The 25,732-nt window shown below is 42.8% G+C and overlaps 1 protein-coding gene and 1 long non-coding RNA gene across 2 annotated transcripts; both read right to left on the bottom strand.

Moving 5' to 3' along the window:
- Nucleotides 1-1,662: 1,662 nt before the first annotated feature.
- LOC120668059 (zinc finger BED domain-containing protein RICESLEEPER 2-like) lies at nucleotides 1,663-8,442 on the bottom strand. Its single transcript, XM_039948014.1, has 2 exons — nucleotides 7,849-8,442; nucleotides 1,663-2,425 (listed from the first exon to the last, which is right to left on the bottom strand). The coding sequence occupies exons 1-2, from the start codon at nucleotides 8,429-8,431 to the stop codon at nucleotides 2,400-2,402; spliced, it is 609 nt and encodes a 202-aa protein (XP_039803948.1). The 5' UTR covers nucleotides 8,432-8,442; the 3' UTR covers nucleotides 1,663-2,399.
- Nucleotides 3,004-4,709, bottom strand: LOC120668069. The gene is made up of 2 exons (XR_005672231.1): nucleotides 3,849-4,709; nucleotides 3,004-3,760 (listed from the first exon to the last, which is right to left on the bottom strand). It is a non-coding gene; the product is annotated as an uncharacterized LOC120668069 (long non-coding RNA).
- Nucleotides 8,443-25,732: the final 17,290 nt, after the last annotated feature.

The following is a 25,732-nucleotide window of genomic DNA, read 5'->3' as shown; positions in this document are numbered from 1 at the left end:
TTCTATGTTACATATTTCGCAATGTACCTATGGTAAAAATTTCAAAAAATTTTGATTTGTTTTACTATTTATATTTTACAATAAACGAATTTTTAGAGTAATTTGTAAAACTATTTGTACGGGCGGGTGGGCCATAACCCGCCCCTACAAACAGATTTCTACGGGCGGCTGGGTTTTCCAACCGCTTCTACAAATGATTTTCAAAATTTCTCTGCAAATTCATTTAATACAAAAGAACTACTAAAACACATTGAAAATTTGTGAAATTTTAAGAATAAGAATAGAATGACCGGTGGAACATGCAAAAAATATGAAAACTACAATGCACCATGTTTATTGTGTAAGTGTAAGAGTGTTCAAAACCTAAAGTTGGACTTAAGTTGTATGTATGTAGTATGGTGACATGTTTAACTTATAGTGTCAACACTTTTATTCCTATGTTATATATTTTTTGAGATTTGACATTTTTCCTATGTTACATATTTGGCAATGTACCTATGGTAAAAATTTTAATTTTTTTTGATTTGTTTTACTATTTATTTATTTTGCAATAAACGAATTTTCAGAGTAATTTGCAAAATTATTTGTAGGGGCGGGTGGGGCCATAACCCACCCCTACAAATAGATTTCTAGGAGCGGGTGGGTTTTCCAACCGCCCCTACAAATAATATCTGTAGGGGCGGGTTATGGCCCCACCCGCCCCTACAAATGATTTTCAAAATTTCTCTGCAAATTCATTTAATACAAAAGAACTACTAAAACACATTGAAAATTTATGAAATTTTAAGAATAAGAATACAATGACCATTGGAACATGCAAAAAATATGAAAACTACAATTCACCATGTTTATTGTGTAAGAGTGTTCAAAACCTAAAGTTGGACTTAAGTTGTATGTATGTAGTATGGTGACATGTTTAACTTATAGTTTCAACACTTTTATTTCTATGTTATATATTTTTTGAGATTGACATTTTTCTTATGTTACATATTTCGCAATGTACCTATGGTAAAAATTTCAAAAAAATCTGATTTGTTTTACTATTTATTTTGCAATAAACAAATTTTCAGAATATTTTGGAAAATTATTTGTAGGGGCGGGTCGGAATATCACCCGCCCCTGCAAATGATTTGTAGGGGCGGCCCGGAAGCTCAACCGCCCCTGAAAATCATTTGTAGGGGCGGGCCGTAAGCTCACCCGCCCCTAAAAATGATTTGTAGGGGCGGGTGACGAGCTCGTCCGCCCCTACAAATGTGTGCGCTATATATACTCCAACACTTGGAAAATTTTCCAAACCCTGGAGGCGCGCGAGACATATACACCGTCAAGCTGCCAAAAATTTCCCCTGTGCCGCCGCCGCCCTCCCTGCGCCGCTCGCCCCCGCTTGCCGCTCCTCCCCGCAGTTAGCCCTACTAATGGGGCCAAACCCGCCCCGAACTCACCCCACCCCGCAGCTAACTAGTTAATTAAACCAACCCAACTCCACCCAAATATATGTATTTAGGACCCACCCCACCCCGCCCCAAAAGTGCGGGTCAAGCCATGGGTCTCGTAACAGAGAGAAAGGGCACACAATGACGTAAATACTTTGGTTCCTCCAATAGAAATTATACACTCGATAGTAATAAAAAGGCACCTTGGACAAACCCAGAAATTTCTGTAATCAACACGTTGATTCAGACAAAGATGGGAGGTTTCCAAGATTCAAAACGATCACAAAACACACAAAAAATTCTGCATCTTGGATGTTCAGCCCAGGAGACAAGCTAGCGAACAAAATATTATACCAAAATTACAGTGCCCCTTCTGCATCTTGGATGCAAATCAAGGGGGAGCATCTGAATCTACAGCACAACAACCAAGATATGCAGCTTCTGGAGCTTCAAAAAGGGGACATGTGGATGACAGCATTGTCTGATTGTCATTGTCTCAAACTCTCTTTGCCATGTTCCTCGCCAATATCCTCAAAAAGCCTCTCCACACATTGGGCATGATCGAGTCTTGGCAAAAGATCTGCATGCTGTCTTCATCATGGACCGTTCCTGGAAATGCAGGAGAACAATATGTGCAACCAAGAAACAGACCATCTGAAATATTTGAGCAAATAAATCAGCTAAACTGCTAAAACAAATAGGACTAGGAGCAACTTATCCCAATCCTTGTTCAAAGAAAAAAAAAACTTATCTCACTCACTGCTGCTATGTCTTTGAGAACAACACAGGCACAAATAAAACTACTGTGCTCGAGGAATTATAGCATCAGAAGATGTAAAGCAAAAATGTTTTTTTGGAGCACATATCAGAGCTATTGTTAAATTTTGATGCATGTGCAAAGGTAATCCAGTTATATGATTTTATAATATATTAGGCATTATGTCAGGTGTACCTTTAGGAGCCATCTCAGCTTCTCATGATTTGCCCTTGGACTGCACACAAACAAAGATTGATGTGTCAGGTGGCTGGAGATGAAAAGGTATAACAGAAATAACACATCACTACAAAAAATCTATTGATCCATGACGATTGAATTTCGTCACAGATCACTGAAAAACCGTCATAAAACAGTATCTATGACGATCTCAAATAACGTCATGTATTGAGCATCACAGATCACACCTCGTGACGTTCCTTAAATTTTCGTCATAGATTGCTCGATCCATGACGTTTTGAAATCGTCATGGTATGTCTCCGGGGCCCCTAAAGCCCAACCCAAGCCCGTTTTCTATGACGAAAATTAACGTCACGAACAGTATAATTTTCGTCACAGATTGATGACATGGCTGATGACATAGAGGTTGACGTGGCTGATGACATGGAGGATGATGTGGCTGATTACATGGCAACTAACGTGGCTAATGACATGGCATTCACAGCCCATTTATTAGCAGGGCCATTTTAAGACTAGGGCCATTTTTTCAGCCCATAAAAGCAAGCTTCAGCCCACCAAACTTGGCCCAATTTTCAGCACTTTTATTAGAATAGCCATTTCAGCCCATAAGTCATATATACTAAAATTTTCAGCCCATTTACCACAACATCAAATCAAATACAATATCTCATATTTACATTGAGAAGCACATCAAAATAGCAAGTTACATTCATATTTTCATCTTGCATAAAAACAACGCACCAGAAACAAAAACAACAAAAAGTTATAAAATTTGCCTTCAAATTTCCATTCTCTTCTCACTGCTGGTTCCATGTTCCATTTCATCCTAACATGAAAAGAGCATATTGACAAATATTAGTCAGAGGGCAATATTTGTGATGGAAACTACTGAAGCTAGCAGAAATCATTGCGTTGCTGCATGAGCTATTGAGCTAGCAAACTCAAGCATAGATGACAGTATACACATAAAAAAATAAAGATGCTTTGACATAATGATGTAGTCAGGTAAGCTCATATATCTAAAATGATAGTACATTGCCGACTCACTAAATTTCACTATGGTGTGAGATAATAAATAAGCGAAATGAGATTAATCGATTTTTTATTATGTCATTGTTCTCTAACTCAAAAAGTACTACTGGTTGGACATTGTTCTATAACCAGATCATTCACAAGTCTAACTGAAATGCAAGTTGATTCATCACAGTAGCCTAACTCTGGCAGGTAACTGAACAATGATGCTGCTATTTTTTTATTGATTCTTTTTCTCAAGTAACTGAAATGCATGTGCTTGAACCCTGTATCAGGAAAGCAACCCTGCAAACTACCTATTGCCTCCTGTTGCTATAGCCGCAGATGCTGAACTGAGAACCTGCAGAACAGCAAAACAGAACTAACCAAGTAAGCAAACTGGATCTGTAATGTCTGAACAAACTAAATCAAGACCATGGGAAACCTACCCTGTCTGGAGGTCCCTTAGCACCACCAATATGGATTTCAACTCTGCAGAGAGAAACCAAAAAAACAGAGAGAAGATCAATGAAGTTTTACAGTATAGAACATGGGATATTTACAAAATTAGACTCAACATGTTTACTTGCAAGATCCTTTGACATGCATTGTCGTTGCTCCCTTGCTAGTCTCTGAAAAGTAACTCAAGGAAAAACATTACAGTTACTTAGACAAAATTTATGTAGCTAGCCTTGCTAACTAGTTCCATCTGAAGTGCTAGTTGCAGGTATTTTACTTCTGAAAATAAAGTAACACAAGTAACATAGGTGAATGAGCTACAAGCTGACCAGAAAATGTCTAAGATTTGAATATAACCTAACTTGGAGGCAGCACTAGGACTACATGACAACTATGGCTTTTTCATGTTCATCCGAGTTTCGCCAATTGTTCCTACCCCTGGGAAAAAAACAAGCAAAAAAATAACGGATCAGCACCACAAACTGGTTCTATTATAACAGTGCAAAAAAAATGGATGCCCCTACAATCAATTCCTTTATCTGGTGATGCCCCTACAAGTTGTCAGCCATGGCCTGCAACAAAAGGAACATATTGGAGCTGGGTCACAAGTAAATGTAAAGGAGAATTTGAAGACAGTCAAACTAAATAGAATTTTTTTTCATATTGCCATTTTGCAGTGTCTGTCAACATTCACTAATAATATATGTATATGAAATGATCTATGAAATATCAACTAAGTAGAGTATATTGGGGGTGCTAACACTGGATTGCAGTCTTGCATACTATCAAAGATATCACAGGCAATCTGGACAAGAAAGTAAATTATTAATGGACAAGAACATGACTTGGAAAGAGTAAGCACTGTGAAACAATATGTTGTAATCTCTTCTCTCTTTCGACAGGATATGATAGACAACAAGGCAATAATCAAAACTAGCATACCAAGTATAACCAGTCACAATCAGGCAATCAGATAACTAATAACCAAAGTAGCCATAGCTAATCCACAGGCCATAGCTAATCCACAGATCATAGGCACAGGCGCACATCACATTCATACCTGCAATCTAGACGAGGTTACTATTTCCGTGAATCTATGAGATCCACATCGGGGTGTAGGCAGCTGCAGAAGTGCAGAGCACCTCAGGAAGCAGGCCTAGGTTCTCGCCAACATTGCAGGCGACCCTAAGCAGTACAAGGCGGTGCTGGTCGACGCCGAGCGCAACCTTGAGCTGCGGTGGCCGGCTCCCCGCCTTCACCGCTGCCGCGCCACACAGCCCCGCATCTCGATCGTCGCCATCCGCCTCCTGGCGCCGCGGCGGTGTGTCGGAGGGGCTGTACGAGAGTGGCGGTGGCTGGATCTGAGGAGGGCTGACAACCCTATTGAGGACCCTAAGTAGTACAAGCCGGATGCAGTGTCTCCGCGGCCAGGCGGATCTGCTACCCGATGGTGGCCCACTTGCGGCCCTGGGTTGCGCGCCAGAGGAAGTCGAGGGAGAAGCGGCATGGCGGCGGCGAGGAAGGCCGGGCGCGCACTTGGGGGAGCAGCCGGGCGCGCACTTGGGGGAGCAGCCGGGCGCGCGCCAGAGGAAGTCGAGGGAGAAGCGGCCTGGCGGCGGCGAGGAAGGCCGGGCGCGCACTTGGGGGAGCAGCCGAAGCAGCGACGACCGTTGCGGCAGGAGTCGGCGATGAGGTGGCGTCCGCCATCGCGCAAGGAGAGAGGGGCTGCGAGGAGGGAGCGGCTAGGGGGAGGGGATCTGAGCGTGGAGAGGATTGTCTAGGGTTCTACTGCTTTTATATCATGGGAGAGTGATTGGAGCCATTGGATCGGAGATGGACGGTTAAAAACAGTTCGGCTATTTGGGCTGAAATGGGCCTGCTTTGCATAATATTTTTCTTTTTCTTTTTTGATTTTATTACAGTTTTGTGAAGTAACATATAAAAATAATTATCTTTTATGCACCAACTTATTTTTTACATGTAATAGACAACATTTAAGTTGACACGTAGGAGTTTCAAGATTTTTTGAACAGATTTAGTATATTTTTTCAATTAAATGAATTTCTATGTGCTTTTCTAAATTAATTCCAAGTTAACCTATGTACCTCTAAACCAATTCAAAAAATTATAGAAAAATTATATTTAGTCTCATATGTTCAAGTCTAGCCCATTTCTCGAAGATAGATAAAAAAATTTAATATCTTCTAGGAACAATTAAAACTTCTATCTCCAAGTTATTACACAATAATTGCAATAATATGTAAAGTTGGTTGAAAAATCCTAAAAATTGACGTGACAATATATTTTTGGTCCATGTTCTATCCATAAAAAACTTAAATAATTTCACTAAAATGAGACCACACATTGTTCACAAATGGATACATCTCTGATATTGTTTCTTACAACTCAACTCAAACTTTGATATTTAAGTATCATATAACCTTTTTGAACTTGTATGAACTTCAAATTTGGACACAACCTTAGGTTTACCATAACATTAGAGAATGTGAAGTTACATTATCAATTGTTATAAAAAAATATGTTTTTTTCTATTGTCTACTTAGGTGTAAAAATAAGCCATATGAAAAGTATCCGGTAAATAGAAATTTACATAAAACAAATGGCATTAAATGAAATATCATGATTTTAGAGAAATTCAAAAAAAAAGCATCGGATTTGGAGTTGTTATGAGGTATAAATACCAACTACAAATTTTAATTCTAGATTAAAAAGACAAAATGAGTCACACATATATTGTTCTTCATCTGAAGTCACGTGGACTTTTGCTTAAGTAACTTAGATTTTAACTAAATTTAATACTGTGCCTAACAACAAATCCTCTGGTGGTGTAGTGGCAATGGAAGTTTCGTCGATTCGTTAGGTCTCAGGTTCGATTCCGCTAGCAGCCTTTGTGCCATTTTAATTTCTTTTATTCTTTTTTCAGTACAAAACAATTGTAACGTGCAGCCCTACCACATGCAAACGGTTGGTGCCGTGGTAGTGCTGCTGGATATTAATCACGTGGTCTGGAGTTCGAGTGTTGGCTATGTCAAAATTTTTTGAGCGCGTGTCCATGTGTCTAGCATGAGGTTCTTGGTTCGATCCCCCACGTTGCTGTAAAAAATACAATTTACACAGGACAAAACCTGTAAAGTATCAAAACGTCCACATGAACGCGAGTAGCGTAGTGGTAAGTGCCACGGATGCTAGTCCTGTGGACATGGGTTCGAATCCCGGCTCCTCAGTTTTTTTAGCTTGGATTTTTGATGGGCCTTTGATCCTTGCTTAGCTGTGATGGTAGTGATGCTGGTAATCTACTATGGGGTCTGAAGGTCGAATTCTGGGCACGTAGAAATTTTTTTTGTCTTCACCATTTCAGTGTTAAGGCTGTTGAAAGTTTTAGATATGTATTATGCAACAAGTGTTAAAAACAAAACTTCTTAAGTGTATTCACAAACTGGCGAGTAGTGCAGTGGTGGGGAAATATCATACCTATTGCAGGATCGTGGGTTCGATCCCAAGTGCTGCACTTTTTTAGTTGGGCTCGGTTGGTACTACGGGTGAGCTGCTGACTCGGCTGGTGATCTGGTATTTCAATGGCAATTGCCAAATCTTCATATCTTGCTGGTTGCAAGTTCGATTCTTGCCATCATCCTATTTTTTATTTTTACTATTATATAAAATTTTGTTTCATAGTTCATAAATATATGCCAAAAGGGACTATGACGTTTTCTATGACAATAATGTTAAAACGTCATGTTTTGTGGGCTCAGTTATGACGAATTCAATAAAACGTCATATTTTGTGGGCTCAATTATGACGAATTCAATAAAATGTCATAAAATTCTGGGCCTAGGGTCCATACCTTCAAATTCGTCATAGATTGTGTGCAATTGTGATGCTCCATTAAAATGTCATAAAATTTTCGTCATAGATCACCACATTTTTTGTAGTGTCAAGAGTTTGTACGGGTGGGTGAATTAAAATTACCTTCATTGGTTGGATATTTGTACAACCAATCTTTGCAGCAAATCAGGGCTTCAAGAGTTTGTGGCGTCATCGAGCTTCGATTGTCACTAAGAATCCGACCACCCAAGCTGAATGCGGATTCAAAAGAAACGGTGCTTAGTGGAATAGCTAGAACATCACGTGCCATAGCTGACAACACAGGGTACTTGTTGGAGTTTGTCTTCCACCAGGTCAAGATTTCAAAATTTTCATCTTCTCTAACTGGTGATTCTTCCAAATAGGCATCCAATTCTAATTTTTGTACCCAGCTCCCTCTTCTCTGAGACCTAAACTGAGCAAATTCCCGGTGAATTTTTCTCTTGCCTTGAATTAGCACTGGTAAATAGCTCGCCATGCTGTTAGACACATCAACTTGAGGTCCTAAACTTGTATCATTTCTTCTTATAACCTCTTCATACTTTCTAAAGTATTTACCCAACCAATCTTTAGCCATATTTTTGCTCAAGTCAATGTCAACAAAATTCTCACATACTTTTTCATAGAAGAAGTCTGGAAAATCAAATTTGTGTCTTGGATCAAGGATGGTAGCAATAACAAGGACCATGTTGTAATTGTCATCCCAATACTTATCAAACTTCTTATCCATTGCTCTTGCCAATTCTTTTATGACCTGATCATCTTGCCATGCATGACTTCTTAAAGCTTGATGTATGTAAAGCACATTGAAAAGAAACAAATGTGAGGTTGGAAATCTATCAGCCGAGAATGCCCTTGTAGTTTCTTCAAAAACTCCAAAAAACATACCAATAGACTCGGCTTTGTTCCATTCAACCTCAGTTGGGAAGGGTTGCTGCTGTGATGTGGCATATCTCTTCAGCACAATCTTATACTTAACTGCCTCTAGAATCATGGCATATGTAGAGTTCCAACGGTTTGGAATATCAAGCACTAAACTAGCCTTGGTATCTAAACAATCCCTTTCAGCAATTTCATTGAAAGCTTGGACTCGCGAGGGTGATGAGTCAATATGCCTAACCAAATCTCTTATCAATTCTATGGCATTACCGGCAATATTGATTCCGTCTTGAACAAGAATATTCAGTATATGAGCACAACATCTAATAAGCAAATGCTGACCACCAAACAACATACCAGCTTTTCCACATTCTTGCAATAGATCACATGCAACCTTGTTATTAGATGCATTGTCCAGTGTTATGGTGAAGATTTTTTCTTTTATGCCATAATCCATCAGACATTTGGTAAGCACTTCCTCAATTGCTACACCGGTATGTGGATATTTCACATCCTTAAAAGCAATTATCTTTTTTGTCAAAACAAAATCAGTGTCAATATAATGTGCTGTCACGCAAATGTACCCTAGCTTCTGATTTGATGTCCAAAGATCAGAGGTAAAACAAATCCGAGAGTTAATTGTCTGGAGTTCACTACGCAAAGCTCTCTTCATCCTCTCAAACATAGAGACACAATCATTATGAATGGTTTGCCGTCCAATGGAGCTAAATGTGGGCTGCATTGACTCCATCCAAGGTTCAAAGCTTTCGTCATCAAATTTGTTAAAAGGAACCTCCTCTCTAATGCACCAAGTAATCATTAACTCTCGGCTTTTTTTGGGAATCAAAGACAAATGGACCTTCTATGGGTTTTTTCATGGTGGCAACAAATTTCTTCCTAATTTCACTAGGGATTTTTGAACAATATTCAGCAATGTGATTACGGAGGCTAGTGGTACCTATCTTTCTTCCGGCAGTCATCTTTGATCCACAGTACTTGCAAACTGCCTTTAAGACACCATCTTCATCGATTAGTTTTGGCTCATAATACTCCCAAACTGGTGACCTCCTATTTGGTGAAGGTAAACTGTTTCCGGTGTTGTCATTGGTAGTTGAGTCATCAGAACGATGAGAAGACATCTGCCAATAGTAAAAAAAAAACCTCATCAACATTTTGGTACAAACGGGCAGTGAGCAAATTATGCATATCACAATTGCATGGCAATATCAAAAATAAATGGCACTACAAAATTTCAACTCCTTCCTAGTTGACTCGAATTATTTGGCAGCAACTGAAACTCCTACCCAAGCTCATCAGTAGTGTCTAGTTACAAGGAAGCTTCATAAAGTTGCTTATATCTTGGTGGAAAAATATTGAACCATTCTGCAGTTACTCGATGCACCTCGGAAGATCTGAGAAAAGAAACTACTACCATTGAATATCTGTATATATTTGACTGAATGATTATTAAAGTGCAGTAGTACTGTTAGCTTACGGCCCCAAACCAGAGATCCGAGAGAATGAAAGAACCATTACTGTTTGACATAAGCACATATATATCAAGAGTAGTCCATTATCAGTTATTTCAGAAACTTTGGTGGTACTCATCTACTAGTGATCCAGAGATATTGCTTCGTATTTTCTACCAGTTAGCAATCGTATTCATATCAATCAAGAACTGACAGTTCCTCAAGGACAAACCAAATCATGATCAGGAACAAACTGACAAACACGATACACTTACCGAGCAGGATGATGAGGGCAGCGTGCGACCAGAGCGTAGACGGCAGCGGAGGTCGTAGGTGAGCATGGCCGGCGGGGACGGCCGACGAGAATGGAGACCGATGCGAAGAAGCGGCGCCCACCGCTGCCGCTCCTAGCAGCCTGCTCGATCCCCCTAGATCTAGCAAGAAGATGAATGGGTTGAGCTGGTGAGAAAAACGAGGACTGGATAGGGGCGATGAGGAGCAGATGGGGAAGGGAGATGGAGGAGTGTACCTAGATCTGAAGCCGCTGTGGAGTAGGCCGGCGGGGTGGCGGCGGCCGCCGCCGCCGGCGGTCTCCCGACGAGTCGTGGGGGAGCTTGCGACTCGCGAGTCCCGTGCGGCGGAGTCCCCAGCGACGGAATCAAACCAACCCGCCCCAACCTGCATTTGTATTGTATCCAACCCGCTCCAACCCGCAAATCCCTACAACCCATTCGACCCGACCCAAACAAGCCCCATCTAAATACCCGACCCAAAAGGCCCATTTCGACTCGCCCCATTAGCAGGCCTACCCGCAGTACCTCCCCGGGGGCGCACGCGGCCAGATCTACGGCCCCGGCGGCTTCCTCACCGGCCGGCCACATCCTCGGCGCTCCTTTGCTCGTCCCGCGGCGCTCGTTTGGCTGCTTCCACCCCGCGCGCGTCCGGTCTCCTCCGCGCGCGTCGTCCTCCTCGCACGCCGTCCTCCTCGCATGCCGTCCTCCCCGCGCGCCGTCCTCTCCTCCACCGTCCGTCCTCCCCGCGTCGTCCGGCCTCCCCATCCTCAATCCCGCCGGAGCATCACCGCCGGCGAACCCCATCGCCGCCGACGGCGGGCGCTCGTGGAGACACCGCCTCAGACCACCTCCCCACAAGCCAAGGCCACCAAAAGGTGCGGCTCAACCTCCTCTATCCCCTCCCCCACTTGCCCCTCGCCTCCGGCGAGCTTCCTCACCGGAATCCGGCCAAACACCGCCGCCCCTGCTCTGCAATTCCAGCCAAGGGCCCCCTTGCAAGAGAATAAATGATTCCAGGGGGTAAACGGCAAAATGTACATGAACATTTAGCTGCATACTTGTAAAATCAATAACAATTCATAGAAAAATCATAAAAATGCAATCTCAACTATTCTGGAATCCTTGCAACAAACTCTACAACTTTTGTTACACTCACATGTTCAGTTTCTGATTCTTTTTTAATCTAGGTTAAAGATTAGCATAAATAGCATATAATGGTTCTAGGAGTTCCACACATGAACTAAGGATGATTTTTGGATGCTAGCCTTATATCACTGATTAGAATATCACATAAAATTTTCATAACCAGAAACCCATTGTAACTATAGGTTTCACTAGATCTTGGTTTAATCTAGACTTAAAATACCTATTTTTGTTCTAGGTGATCTACTTAGTAACTTTGAATGAAACTTTTGCTGTGCACTTTAGATACTAAATGAACAGTAGAGTAGAAGTGTGAAAGTTATCACAACTCTCTAGATTTAGTTTTTATTTAATCCATGTAAATAGCACAAATTCATGATAAATAAGTTCTAGTACTTGAAAAATTATGAAACTTATACAAGTCGCTAGTCATCACAACACTCTAGATTTAGTTTCTATTGTTAATTTTGAAATTTTGTAAGCAGGGACCGATTAATCTGAGCACATGTCATGTACTTTAATATTGTTGTATCAAAATTTTACTATCTCAAAATTTTGTAAGTTAATATTGTTGATTTTGAAATTTTGTAAGCAGGGACCCGATTAATCTGAGCACATGTCATGTACTTTAATATTGTTGTATCAAAATTTTACTATCTCAAAATTTTACATGTGACTTCAAATAATTAATCACATTTCATATTGTTGTTTACATGTGAATTAATTTTTACTATACAAGTGACTTAAAATAATTATTCAAATATATCATCGATGACTATGTAGTGAACAAATCATAGATGGATCCATCGTTGCCATCTCCGTCCCGAAGGGATGATGCCTCACCGCAAGGTGAGAGTGAGGATCTTGAAAAAATAGCATCCCAAATGGAGTAGGATGATGAGTACAACGTCGATGCCGTATCTAAGGACGAGGAGGGTCCTAGGATTGGTGAAGGGGCTTGGATAGATGGCGTATGGTAAGATCCACTTGATCCACACCCTGTTGAACAAAGACAAAGGTGTTCAAGGGAGGAATTTGATCCGGATTACGAACCGGAACATCAGTTAATGCATACATGATTCAACACGTACTATACATTTTCATGGACTACGTGTAACGACTTGCCGGATCGTATGATCCATGTAGGCGACAAAGACAGGAAGGGGTAAGCGCCGACGCCGACACCCTAGCCCTACAGACGAAGACAATGCAAGCTCGGGCCCTAATCTTGCAACTACGTCCTCGGACCAACAAAACAAGAGAAAATGGGGTCAACGAGGAAGAAACCACTACCCCGAAGGGCGGTATACGGTCAATGCAATAAGCACGGTAGGAGAGCCTATAGAACCCCCGGAGATTGCAGCAAAGTTCCGTAACACCATCGGTGCAATAATCAGAACAAAGATGGTTTTGGATCCAACGATCACCAATTGGACGCTGGTTCCCCGGGCAACAAAGACGCGGTGTGGGGATTATTGAGCACCACTTTTCTTCTGCCAAAAGGAACTACAGACAAAGTAAAGTATTATGCTATGAAGATGCTAGGTGAATCTTTTCACCGGTGGAAAAGCCAACTCAATACCCAATACGTCCAGAAGGGTCGAACTCCATTTGCAGATTATGGGAGCATCACACCAGCATAGTGGGAAGAATTTGTTCGACAAAAGACCACCAAAGAAGCTCTAGCTCTAAGTCAGAAAAATCGAGAACTAGCACAGAGCAATATACATAAAGTCCATCTTGGGCCAGGTGGGTATCAAAGGAAGGTGGATCAATGGCGGCGTGAAAGAGAGGCAGCAATAGCTGCCGGCTAGCCCGATCCTTATGAAGGCTTGGATGAACCTGGATGGCGGTGGCTTGAAGCCAAGAAGCCAAAAATAGTTGAAGGAAAGCCAAAATTTGATTGCCCCGAGACCGAAGCGGTGGCAGAAAAAATGTTACAACTTGCCGAGCTTCAGAAACAAGGAAAGTTCAAACCACATAGGGAGAGGGATGTGCTGAGTACAACAATTGGGTCAAAAGAGCATGGAGGCCGCGTCAGAGGCATGTCCTCTAAGTTGAGCCTCAAGGATGGGTTCAAGAAAGACCGGTCTAGATACAGTAGCCATGACCGCTATAAAGAAGAAATTGTGGCAGCGGCTGAGACTACAATGGAAGCAAAGTTTAAAGATTTGTTGAGGGAAACACTTGCGGAGCAGCAGTCGGGGAAACTTTTCTTGAACTCGTCGCAAGAGGTGGGGCAACACCAGTTGGTGGTCATGCCAGCGCCTCCTCCGATACTTGCCCAACCGAGTTCATGTGCTCAGAGCAGTGTTGCCTCGACCAGTGGAGAGCCATATCCGGTTGATAGAATCATGACTACTACTCCCTGCTTGTTGCTCTATCCGAACGGCAGGGCCGGAAAGACAAAAGAAGTCGCTAAGGCCTAGGTGGAGCCCGTTGTGGGTTTATTTGAGGGGAAGCCGATCCTCCCCTGTATGCATGCGTGCAAGTGGAGCAAATATTGAATTCAATTTATGAGTATAATGAGATAGATATCCCCATTGCAGATGGGAAGAATTGCCTTGGACAATGTGTTGGCAGCACAATTCTTTGGCATAAGCGAGATATCGTACTGCTTGATCAAGTACCACTGGCTCCGCGATCACCGCCTATTGACACCTTTTTTGACACGTGTCAAGGAAAGGTGATTTTTGTGAAGAGAAGGTTGCCGATTTGGAAGAAACCAAAAGATGCAAAGGGTTGGAATCGGCCGATGGAGTCCATCCGATGGACCAGGGGAATATACTGTGAAGATGCTGATTTGTTCATTCTGGTTCTCGGTCGATGGAGAGTTGCCGATGAAGTCGAGGAAGAAGAAGAGGACCCGAACTCTACGAGAATCTTGACGATTCGGTTGTAACATTTAAAGTAATTTATCTTTAGTAAGTCTTTTCTTTAGAGTCAAGTAATGTTTGCTGTAATCGGCTAGGACTCGGTAGCACTAGGCTATAAGTATGAGTTGTAAGGGACTGGAAAAACTTGATACACATCCAATACAACAACACTTTACAATTCCTTTGCAGTTTTTTTTGGTGACTTCGCCTTTTCTTTTCTTTTTCGATGAGTTCTTTCAAGTTGATCAAGGACGTCTCACATTCGAGCGACTTAGTTTGCTGGTGAGTTTTTGTTTTACTGAGTATATTTGACCTTTAGCTACCAGGTGCATCACTGTGGTTTCGCTCAAATCTATTCAAAAGTTATAGAGTTCATCTAGGCTTTGACTTCCGGGCGTATCGCTGTCGTCTCGTCTAGATTTATTCACCAATTATCAATATCGGCTAGATTTGTAGATTTTCCTATGTTTTTTGGCCATTATCACACCTAAAAACATATTAGATCGGCTTTAGATTTTTGCAGTAATACTTTTGTTATCTCAAGACCTGGTTCAGATCTGTTTTTAGTTCACATCATCTGAGTTACACATTCATAGCTTAGATCTTGTTATCTATACGTGATCGGCTATTTCAAAGCCGGTTTTGTCGTTTAGTGCATCGGCTGATCCTGCTGACGCACTCATTTATTACACGCTCGCATTCAATATCTTTTTATCGTCTATTGTATCGGTAGAGCTTGCCGATACGCCTGTCTGAGAGATATTCGGAATCCCAGCTGATACTCTCTCGAATTTGACTTTGTTTTCTCCCTTGTCAATTTCAGGTCAAATTGACTAGCACGCTTGGTCTACTTTTCGTGCTTGGTGAACACTTGCCCTCGGATTCCAGTGTGTTGATTTTTGCGTCAACACATCTTTTGGCACGCCCGGTGGGACCGAAAGCTTCAATATGGTGGACATTACTGATAAATCTACGGTCAGTGAAGAAAATCAGATTCCTGTTCCTGAAGACAAGCTCAAGAAGAACAAAAGAAGGAATATGAAGAGCTGGTGGAGAAGTTTAAACATGAATGCCTCAAGTCGTACAGCGTCACCAGATCTGGCGAGGTGATCAAGAAGTTTGATCTTGCATCTTTCCAGCCATTGACAGAGGTTCAACGTGAGAACAAGATGATGGACGCAGTTGGCCAAGCTGTAGCACAAACTTTCATCAAGAGTGCAACAGTTATGGGCAACACGATGCACAACACAGTGGTCAAGACTTTTGCTGAAGGTATGTTTCCATGTTGCATGGGTCCTTGCTACATACAGCCAGATCAAATGCAATATATTCCCTTGGAAGTGTCTATGGCAGCAGCTCTGTCGGCTCCAAATAGCTAGGCAGGGACAAGCAACAGTCAAGCCCCACCACAGATTACTACTGCAACATCGGCGGTTACAGCAAATCCTATCTATTCAACTACACCGTCTATTGCTACATCTGTGCAAGATGGGTCTGCGTCCGTGTTTCCTAAAGGATGGAATCCTGCTACTAGGTATGGTATGCATCCAGATTTCTTTACTACACTAGTCAAGGCACAGTTTAATGCATCGGCTTCTAAGCCGATAACTTCTCAGTCTGATCCATCGGCCACTCAGCCGATGGGTGCATAGTAGGATGCATTGGCAATGCAGCCGAATGCGCAAGGCACATGGAGCCCACAGATGACCGCGCAAGTTAATGCATCGGCACCACTGCTGATGACCCCACAGCAATGTCTTGCAATTATGCTCCAACCCCAGTCACCTACGGAAATCGTCACCTACGGAAATCCTTCTTTCACAGTCGCCTCATCAGAAAGAAGTCAACTGGGTTTTCCATGATCAGGCGACAGGACAGTTGCGGTATGTCAACGTGCCGTACATGGATACTACTGTTCAATAATCGGCTAGTCCATCAGCTCCACAGCCGATGATGACTTAGCAGACACCCAATCGGGTAGCTCAACAGGCACATTAGATGCAATCGTCTGAACAGCAGATGAATTATGTAGCTCAGCAACTTGCGATGATGACCAATGCAATGAGCACGGCCTCTTCTCAGCAAATGCCAATAGTTGAACCACAAGTTGATTAGAGCACGAAGATAGCTGAAGTAATGAGGGAGCAGTTTGGCTTGAGGCCAAAGCAATAATCTGCTATGTACAAGACTCCCTATCCTCCGGCTTATAATCAGATTCCTCTCCCACACAAGTACAAGATGTCCGACTTCACAAAATTCTCAGGGCAGGGAGAAGTTTCCACAATGGAGCATGTTAATAGGTTCCTTCTATAGTAGGGAGAAGAGGGTAACCGTGATGCACTCAGAGTCTGTCTATTCTCCTTGTCTTTATCTGGATCGGCCTTTGCTGGTTCACCACTTTGCCAGCAAATTTCATATTGTATTGGGCCGATCTGGAGAGACAGTTTCATCAGTTCTTCTATTCTGAGATTACTGAATTGAAGTTGACCGATTTGACTGGCTTAAGGCAAAGGAATGATGAATCAGTCGCTGCTTTCATTCAGAGATTTAGAGATGTCAAGAACCGTTGCTACAGTCTGATTTTGTCTGATCAGTAGTTGGCAGAGGCAGCATTTAATGGACTCTTGCCACACATTAAAGACAAATATGCATCTCAAGTATTTGAGAGCATTAGCCAGATTGTAGTCAAGATGTCCGGAGAGACTCGATCCTACGAGTCCAAGAAGCCTTTTCAGAAGAAAATAAATTATGTGGAATATTCTCCCAATGATGATTCTGAAGAGGAGCAAGAAACGGTCGCATCGGCTGAGTGGATACAGAACATCAAGAAGCCGGTGACGTGTCCGTTTGGGAAGAAAGAGCATGAGTCATATGGGTTTGATATTACCAAAGCCGACAAGATCTTTGACTTGTTATTGTCGGAAGGGTTGATCAAGTTGAAGCCATATCACAAGATCCCATCGGAGGACGAGCTCAAGAACATGAAGTATTGCAAGTGGCATAACGCCATGTCGCATGACACCAATGAGTGCAAAGTCTTCCGACAGCAGATCCAGATGGATTTCGAACAAGGGAGATTGAAATTTGAGGCTCCCAAGAAGACGATGAAGATCGACGTGCATCCTTTCGCCACGAACATGGTTGATGTGGCCAGAGATAAAAGTTCTTCTCAAGCCAAGGTCTTGACGTCATCATCGGCCAAGAAGTCTGGGACTGTTGATCCTAGAGCGTAGAGAGCGGCCGATGAAGTCAAAGGGAAGGATTCACAAGAGGATGCTGGACAATCATCGGTGCCACGTAGACGTGTTACGTCTCAAATTCTACTGAATAAATTTCAGCATGCTCGTGAAAGGTGGCAGCGTAGAGAAGAAGAGGAACGACGTGAGAAGGAGCATTGGAGGTGTGCTTTCTTTGTCTACTGCTGGGAAGAAGGGTTGACATTTCCATCGGCATATGATTGTCCCGAGTGCAATGGTCAAGGCAGTCGATCATACAAAAGGCCACGTCATATTGATGAACCCTATCGACGTGAGCGCACTCCTGTGCATGATCGGCTAGAAAAAAAGGTATCGGTGCATGATCGACTGGGCGGCAGGACCATGCTACATGATCCTGCTGGAAGAAGAGTACCTGCACATGATTGGTTAGAACAGATGGCCGATGACAGAGTGCAAGATGATCAGCCGATGCAAAGAGATCTAGAGCGTGAGCCTGATCGCACAGATCAATCTCAATGGTGTCCGGGAGGTTTGACCAGGTCTCAGAAGCGACGCATTCAGAGGCTACGCCAGCTGGAGATCATAGAAGAAGAACAAGAATAGACTCTGAGCAAGAAAGGAGTCAAATCGCAAGTGTGGCGTGCTAAGCCCAAAGCCGACGATGATCAAGATTCTGGATCATTGGCTGCACCAATCAATATGGTTTTCATAATGCTAAAGAAATTTATGGCACCATGTGACGAAGACTGCCAGCCAGAGTTAGGGGAAGCTATGGCTCAGTTGAATTTGAAACCGTTGTCAGCAACATTTGAAAAGCCAGAAGATGACAAGAGGCATCACCTTAAGGCACTATTCCTGAAAGGATTTGTTGATGGCAAGCCTGTTACAAAGATGTTAGTTGATGGAGGTGCAGCTGTGAACATAATGCCCTGTGTTATGCTACGCAAGCTTGGGAAGAGTCAGGACGATCTGACAAAGACTAATATGATGCTTAAGGATTTCGAAGGAGTCGTGTCTCCTGCTTTGGGGGTATTGTGCGTTGATCTCACAATTGGCAATAAGACCCTTCCTACTACCTTCTTCATTATTAATGGCAAGAGTTCATACAGTTTGCTGTTGGGTCGGAACTGGATACATGCCAATTGTTGCATTCCATCTACCATGCATCAATGTTTGATTTAGTGGGTGGACGATACTGCTGAAATAGTATCGGCCGATGCATCATTCAGTGTGGCATCAGCTGAAACCCATATAGTGAGTTATGATCGGATGAACTATCTTTCTGGTCAAGCATGGGAAAATGATTTCTTTCGTATGGCTGATTATGAAGTCACGTCACCAAAGTCGGGAGATTCTTCGGTTGAGTCTTGATCAATGAAGGATATGGCCGATTGTAGTATCGGCCGGATTTTTTAAGTCATAGCCAATACTAGGAAGTATTGCCTTTAGTGCAGAAAATATGTAAAAGCCAATTTGCAGATCAGATGCATCGGTTGTAACATGGCCGACATGATACGAGTTGCCCTTAGCTGTTTGAAATTCCTGAAGATTACAATGCATAAAGTGTCTTTACAGTAATCCTAGAGCTTCCCGGATTACTTTTATCATGCACAGGTGAATCTGATCAATGTTTTCAATCACTTGATTGTTATCTACTGATGAGCCAGGAATCGGCTGCAGACTCTTGTGAAGTTGATATGCTTGGCGAGCATATTTCTGCTTGTCCTCTTCGAGTCCGATGATGGCCGGTGGGATCTGGGAGAGATCGTGGTCTGCAGTGTCTATTGCTTGATTTACTTGACTGAGCTCCTGCAGAAGACGATCACGTTTAGCCTCCAATGCAGCTTTGTTTCTCAGAATGTTGGTCTGGGTGTCATTCAAGGACTTGATCTCGCCGACGGCCGATTCTGCTAAAGCTTTGAAGTCATTCCTTTATTTGATGATTTCCTCCTGCTGAAGACGATTGGCAAGTTGTTTCTAAGCCTTGTTGAATTGTGCACGATGACTCTCGATGAAGGCTGCAGGAGTTAATGCTTCTTCAATTGATTCTGGAAGCTTGCCCTCCAGTTCTTCCAAAATGGCGCGGATCGGCTGTGCATTCTTGATCAATTGGCCAATGTCTTGATTCAAAAATTGAAGGGATTCTTGGAGTTTGGCCTTGATTTCATCCGACAATACAATTTTATCGGCCGATGTTGCTTCTTCTCCTTCTTCCTGGGAGGTGGTTCCAATTTGAAAAGAGAACAGACTGTTGTCTGGGGATTCTTGTGCCGGAAAAGCAGATGGGAACAGGGTGGCCGATGGAGACAAAGGAATGGTGAAATCAGCCTGAGGAAGGTTGCTTACCTACTTCAGGCATATTTCCTCTAAGTTGGAGCCAGCAGGAACGAAGGGGTGTGATGAAGAACTCGGGATTGCAATGTTTGGCTGGCCAGATAATTCAGATAGCGCATGGTCGGCAAGCTGAAGGATGATTGTCAGAAATATACAGAATGTATTTATGAGCAAAGTCTGAAATCGTACCTGTATCAGCGGAGAGTTTGTCCTGGGTTTTCTGGGAGCTGAAGGTGAATGCTGTACCTAATGAGATCAAAAGGAAATGATACCAAATTCAGAATCATGGGAGGATTCAAATGCTTGCTGAGTAAGCAGAATGATACCTGGATGGTGGATGATGAAGGAGGAGGTGTGCTTGGAGGATTTTCTTCTTCCCCTTCAGGTTGTTCTTTGGGTATGTCTTGTTGATCGAGATGTGTGGCATGGTTAGTATCAAGATAAACGCAGGCATATGGAAAAGTTCAGGAAATTACCTTCTGAAGAAGAGGAAGGGAGATTGATTAGATCACCCGTTTGGAGTGTTGCTGCTGCAGGCTAGCTTGGAGATTTCTTCTTTTTTCAAATTGCTACCTTGGTGATAGGTAACTTACGCTTTCTCCCGGTAGCCACGTCTATAAGAGATGGAGCATCATGGCCGATATTGGGCTTATCGGCCGGTAAAGCATAGTTGATCGGTTGGCAACTTCTGCTAATTGTTGGAGGGTCGGTGCCATCACCCTGATCAGATAATTGTCAGAGATGAATGAAAGACATTATAATGCAGTAAAAGAAATAGGTTTGATTTTGTACCTCGTCATTGGCTACCTGATAATTTTCATTCAGAGCAAGACAGTAGAGATTGGCAGCTCTGCAGAATATATGCTCTTGCCATTCAGACCACCATTGGATGAAGGGGGTGGTGACAAAAGGGGTAATCTGCCAATCGGCCAGAAGAGTCATGTCTACATCAGGCTCCAGGTCTTTCAGCCGACCATAGGAGAGGGCGCCGTTGAGAGCTCCTCTGAATTGGACTTTGCCGACAAGGAAAGGAAAGGGGGGCACTTGGCCGAATCCCAATTGTCTGGCTGCTACTGATGGATTGTAGAACTCATAACTGGGAACATCTTGCCAGCTGTAAAATTGATTGGTAGAATTCTTGGAGAGATTATCTCCTTCATGATCTTAGTGGCTTCTTCATCGGTTTTCCAGGAGTCAAATTGGAGTTTGAAGGGATTTTCATAGATGACCTTCTCATCCTGGTATGCAAACCAAATAGTGGAGGTTTCAGGGAAATCATTGTAGAAACACTTGAAGAAATCAGTAATGCCAAGGACCTTGTGGTCATTGGCAATCATAATGGCTGCTTCGCCGAATGATGTGCATCGGCGAGTGATGATTTCATCTTCTTTAGAGAAGTTCTTTGATGAGAACTCCATCTCTGACAGCTAAATAACCATGGTTTTGTGCATGTACATGTGCAGCCACAACTGAATGAACCATCAGGGGCCTCCCAAGTTGGTGATCGGCTGGTTCTTTTTGAGTCTGGATGATACTTGGTGAAGCAGATGGTAAATTGACCCCAGAAAATGTTTGCCGAGAGGGACAGGGTTGCTAGTAGCCAGAGTTTCTGCCAGCTTAAGATTGTTGCTTGTTGCACCAACTGCTTTGCCACAGAAGATGAATTTCTCGAGCCAAATGTTGAGGAAGGTAGTGTGCTCTCTGACAGATGGAAGGATCTGTCAGAGGCATGAATGTTTAGTCTAGTAAGCATCATGATGTCCATCAGAGTCGGTGTCATTGGCCCATGGTTGAACATAAATGCATTGATGGCATCAGACCAAAAATAAAAAGCCGATATAAGCATCGGCTCATTCCTGATCATCTCCGATAAAGATAAATTCAGGCATTGGCTGATATCATATTGTTCCCAATTGGTTCTCTGAACGTTGGCTATCCTGCAAAACCAATTTCTCCATCAAGGGGTAATACTCGGCCAAGATCTAAAGGCCTGAGACCAATCCAGGTTCATATCGGAAGACTTCAGAGGGATTCTGTTGGTTTCTAGATTGATTATGCTAGTTGGATCTGGGTTTCCCATGGGGCCTAGGTAGATCATGTTGGGTTGATTCTCTAGTGGAATGATTGCATTACCCCTAAGATTCTGAAAATAAAGGCGGAAATAAGAAATGCGACTGAAGGAATCGAAAAGGGAACGGGGAACGAAGTTACAGATGAAGAAAGGAGACGTACCTCTGGGATATTGGAGATGGATGCCATTACCGAAAGAATGGTTCTTGGGCTTGGATCCTTGAAACCCTAGGAGATTGCGATGGCGGCGGTGGAACAGATGTGTTCTTAAGCAAGAGAGAAGGTAGAGGTGCTACAGGAAATGTGCCAGCGGAAAGAAAGATGGAGATATTTATAACCTTTGCCCAAGGGCAAAATGGGAATTCGATGTACCGTCTATTTGGGAGATGAGGATATATTTGAATGTTGGCGATAATGATTAACATTAATTTCAAAGCAACAGATCTATTACTCTGAAACTGGGGGGGCATGTGTTGACACTATTTTTTGACATGTGTCAAGGAAAGGTGATTTTTGTGACGAGAAGGTAGCCGATTTGGAAGAAACCAAAAGATGCACAGGGTTGGAATCGGCCGATGGACTAGGGGAATATGATGTGAAGATGCTGATTTGTCCGTTCTGGTGTTCGGCCGATGGAGAGTTGCCGATGAAGTCGAGGAAGGAGAAGAGGACCCGGACTCTACGAGAATCTTGACGATTCGGTTGTAACATTTAAAGTAATTTATCTTTAGTAAGTCTTTTCTTTAGAGTCAAGTAATGTTTGCCGTAATCAGCTAGGACTCGGTAGCACAAGGCTATAAATATGAGTTTTAAGGGACCGGAAAAACTTGATACACATCCAATACAACAACACTTTATAATTCCTTTGCACTTTTTTCGGTGACTTTGCCTTTTCTTTTTTTTCGACGAGTTCTTTCAAGTTGATCAAGGACGCCTCACATTCGAGCGACTTGTTTTGCTGGTGAGTTTTCATTTTAACGAGTATATTTGAGCTTTAGCTACCGGGCGCATCGCTGTGGCTTCGTTCAAATCTATTCAAAAGTTATCGAGTTCATCTAAGCTTTGACTTCCGGGCGTATCGCTGTCGTCTCATCTAGATTTATTCACCAATTATCGATATCGACTAGATTTGTAGGTTTTCCTAAGCTTTTTGGCCATTATCACACCTAAAAACATATTAGATCGGCTTTGGATTTTGCAGTAACACTTTTGTTATCTCAAGACCCGGTTCAGATCTGTTTTTAGTTCACATCATCTGAGTTACACATTCATAGCTTAGATCTTGTTATCTATAAGCGATCGGCTATTTCAAAGCCGGTTTTGTCGTTTAGTGCATCGACTGATCCTGCTGACGCACTCATTTATTACACGCTTGCACTCAATATCTTTTTGTCGTCTATTGTATCGGCAGAGCTTACCGATATGCCTGTCTGAGAGATATTCGGAATCCCAGCCGATACGCTCTCGAATTTGACTTTGTTTTCTGCCTTGTCAATTTCAGGTTAAATTGACTGGCACGCTTGGTCTACTTTCCGTGCTTGGTGAACACTTGCCCTCGGATTCCAGTGTGTTGATTTTTGCGTCAATATCGCCGGCTCCACTATCTCGAGAGTCATCTCCACCTGCCCCGCGATCACCACCGGCTCCACCATTTTGAGACCCATCACCAGCTGCCCCGCGATCACCACCAGCTCCACCATCTCGAGACCGATCACCACCTGCCCCGCAATCACCACCAGCTCCACGATCCAGAGAGGCATCACCTGCCCAGCGATCACCACCGGCGCCACCATCCAAAGAGGAATCACAACCTGCCCCGTGATCACCACCGGCTCCATCCCAAGAGGCATCACCTGCCCGGCGATCACCACCGGCTCCATCTCGAGAGGCATCACCTACCCGGCGATCACCACCGGCTATATCCCGCGATCACCAGCCCCGACAAAGGCTCCAATAGCAGCATAGAAACAACCGCCGCCAATTGGGATCCCGCGGGTGATACGTGCTTATGAGGGTCAAAAGGATGGGAAAGAGATTGCAGATTTGTGGCACAAGGCAAAGATGAAGAAGCCTGAGGAAACGGCTAAATCGAAGGACAAGACAAATGCGAAGTCAAAGGATGATTCAACCTCCAGTGCAAAAAGATCAGGATTTTCGCAGCCCCGCACTGACACGAACTTCAAACTATGCGCCGGGGTCGATTTGATTCCAGATTTGCCTGATTGTCCTATATTATTTACGTACAGACAACCACTTCTACCTAATTGGTGCCTCACGGATGTCCCAAGTGAAATGCAGTGGATGCCTAATTGGTACATGAGGGCATGCAGACTTGGTCTTCATACCATATCTGCTCCATACTATTCTCAAGTATTTGGACCTGCAGGTCCAGGCATCACTGATGTCTTGTTCGATTTTCGAGACATCCACGCTATGTTCCGCCTCGAAGAACTTGACATCGAGATGGTTAGACTATGGTGCATGTAAGTACCTCCTCAAACTTAATTTCTTCTATGCTATTGTCTTAATTACTATGTATACACATATCTAATTAATTGCCGTATATTCTATTCTATAGGATGCAAACAAGTGATGCATATGTCTTAGGTAGAAGGATAAGGTATCTAGATCCTCTAGCAATTTGTGAGTCCAAGCACAACAGGCCAAATACATGGAAAGAAGACCATGATGTCTTCAAGAAATGTCAAATGCCTGCGCATATTGCAGAGGAGCGTAAAACACAACTCAAAGAGGCCATGAAGATGGCAGCCTACATAGCAAAGATGATGAAAAAATGGGAAGATGATGCTGATTGCATTTTTGCGCCATATAACGTTAGGTACATCCACTTTTAATCATATGTTACAATATACAGTTGCTCTCATTCATAGCTACAAATCTTGCATATTTTATTTTGCAGCCGTCACTGGATTGCTTTTGCACTGCAACCCAAGATTGGGAGAGTCCTAGTATTGGACTCCTTGGATTGGCCAAAGAGTAAATACAAGGATTTCTTATTCATCCTCAGAATGTTAGTGCACGACTATGCTACATACATACATCATGTGAAATTTTGCATAAATAATATGCATGTATAGACTAACGTTTCACTTCTTTCTTTTTCAAATAGGGCTTACCAAGAATACATTAAATTATCTGGTGCTCATCCCCCTGAGAAGGATAAAGAAATGACTCTACGCACACACTTTCCGTGCCACAAGCAACCTGCTAGCTCCGTGTACTGTGGGTATTACTTGTGCGAGCATCTCAGGGTGCAAGGGAAATATACAACTGATCCTAAAAATATAAGGGACTACTCTTTATTTCGGATATATTTATTACTTATGTTACATTATATTATTTTTGCGAATATCTAACACTTGCTTACTTTTTTCTTGAATTCTCGTTAATAGCAGGACAAAACCCCAAGAAATGATGGGCCACTTCAAGAGAAAGAACTTCTTGAAGTAGTCGCCAATTTATGCCGTTTCATCATGCACGAAGTGATCAACCCGAAGGGAACATTTTATGATAAACACAGCGAATTAGCAACAAAAACTAAATATCTTGGTATTCGCTAGTGGGAGAACAAGAAGCACCGGGCCTCCTCTAGTAGCGTCGGTAATTAGGAGAAAACATGCATTCGAGCTACAGTTTTAATGATGTACTATGTCAGTTATATATGCTTTGTAATGATACATGTGTGT

This window comes from Panicum virgatum, chromosome 2K (assembly GCF_016808335.1).
Source record: "Panicum virgatum strain AP13 chromosome 2K, P.virgatum_v5, whole genome shotgun sequence".
In the NCBI taxonomy this organism is placed as follows: domain Eukaryota; kingdom Viridiplantae; phylum Streptophyta; class Magnoliopsida; order Poales; family Poaceae; genus Panicum; species Panicum virgatum.
This window is presented reverse-complemented; position numbering and strand designations above follow the sequence as displayed.

Bases quoted from the DNA above. Each gene is read 5' to 3' on its own strand.
- LOC120668059 (XM_039948014.1), bottom strand. From the start codon at position 8,431: ATGGTCCTTGTTATTGCTACCATCCTTGATCCAAGACACAAATTTGAT. The intron at 2,426-7,848 runs GTAATTTTAATT...GTTTGTGTGCAG, and splicing joins CAAATATCCAACCAATGAAG to TCCAAGGGCAAATCATGAGA.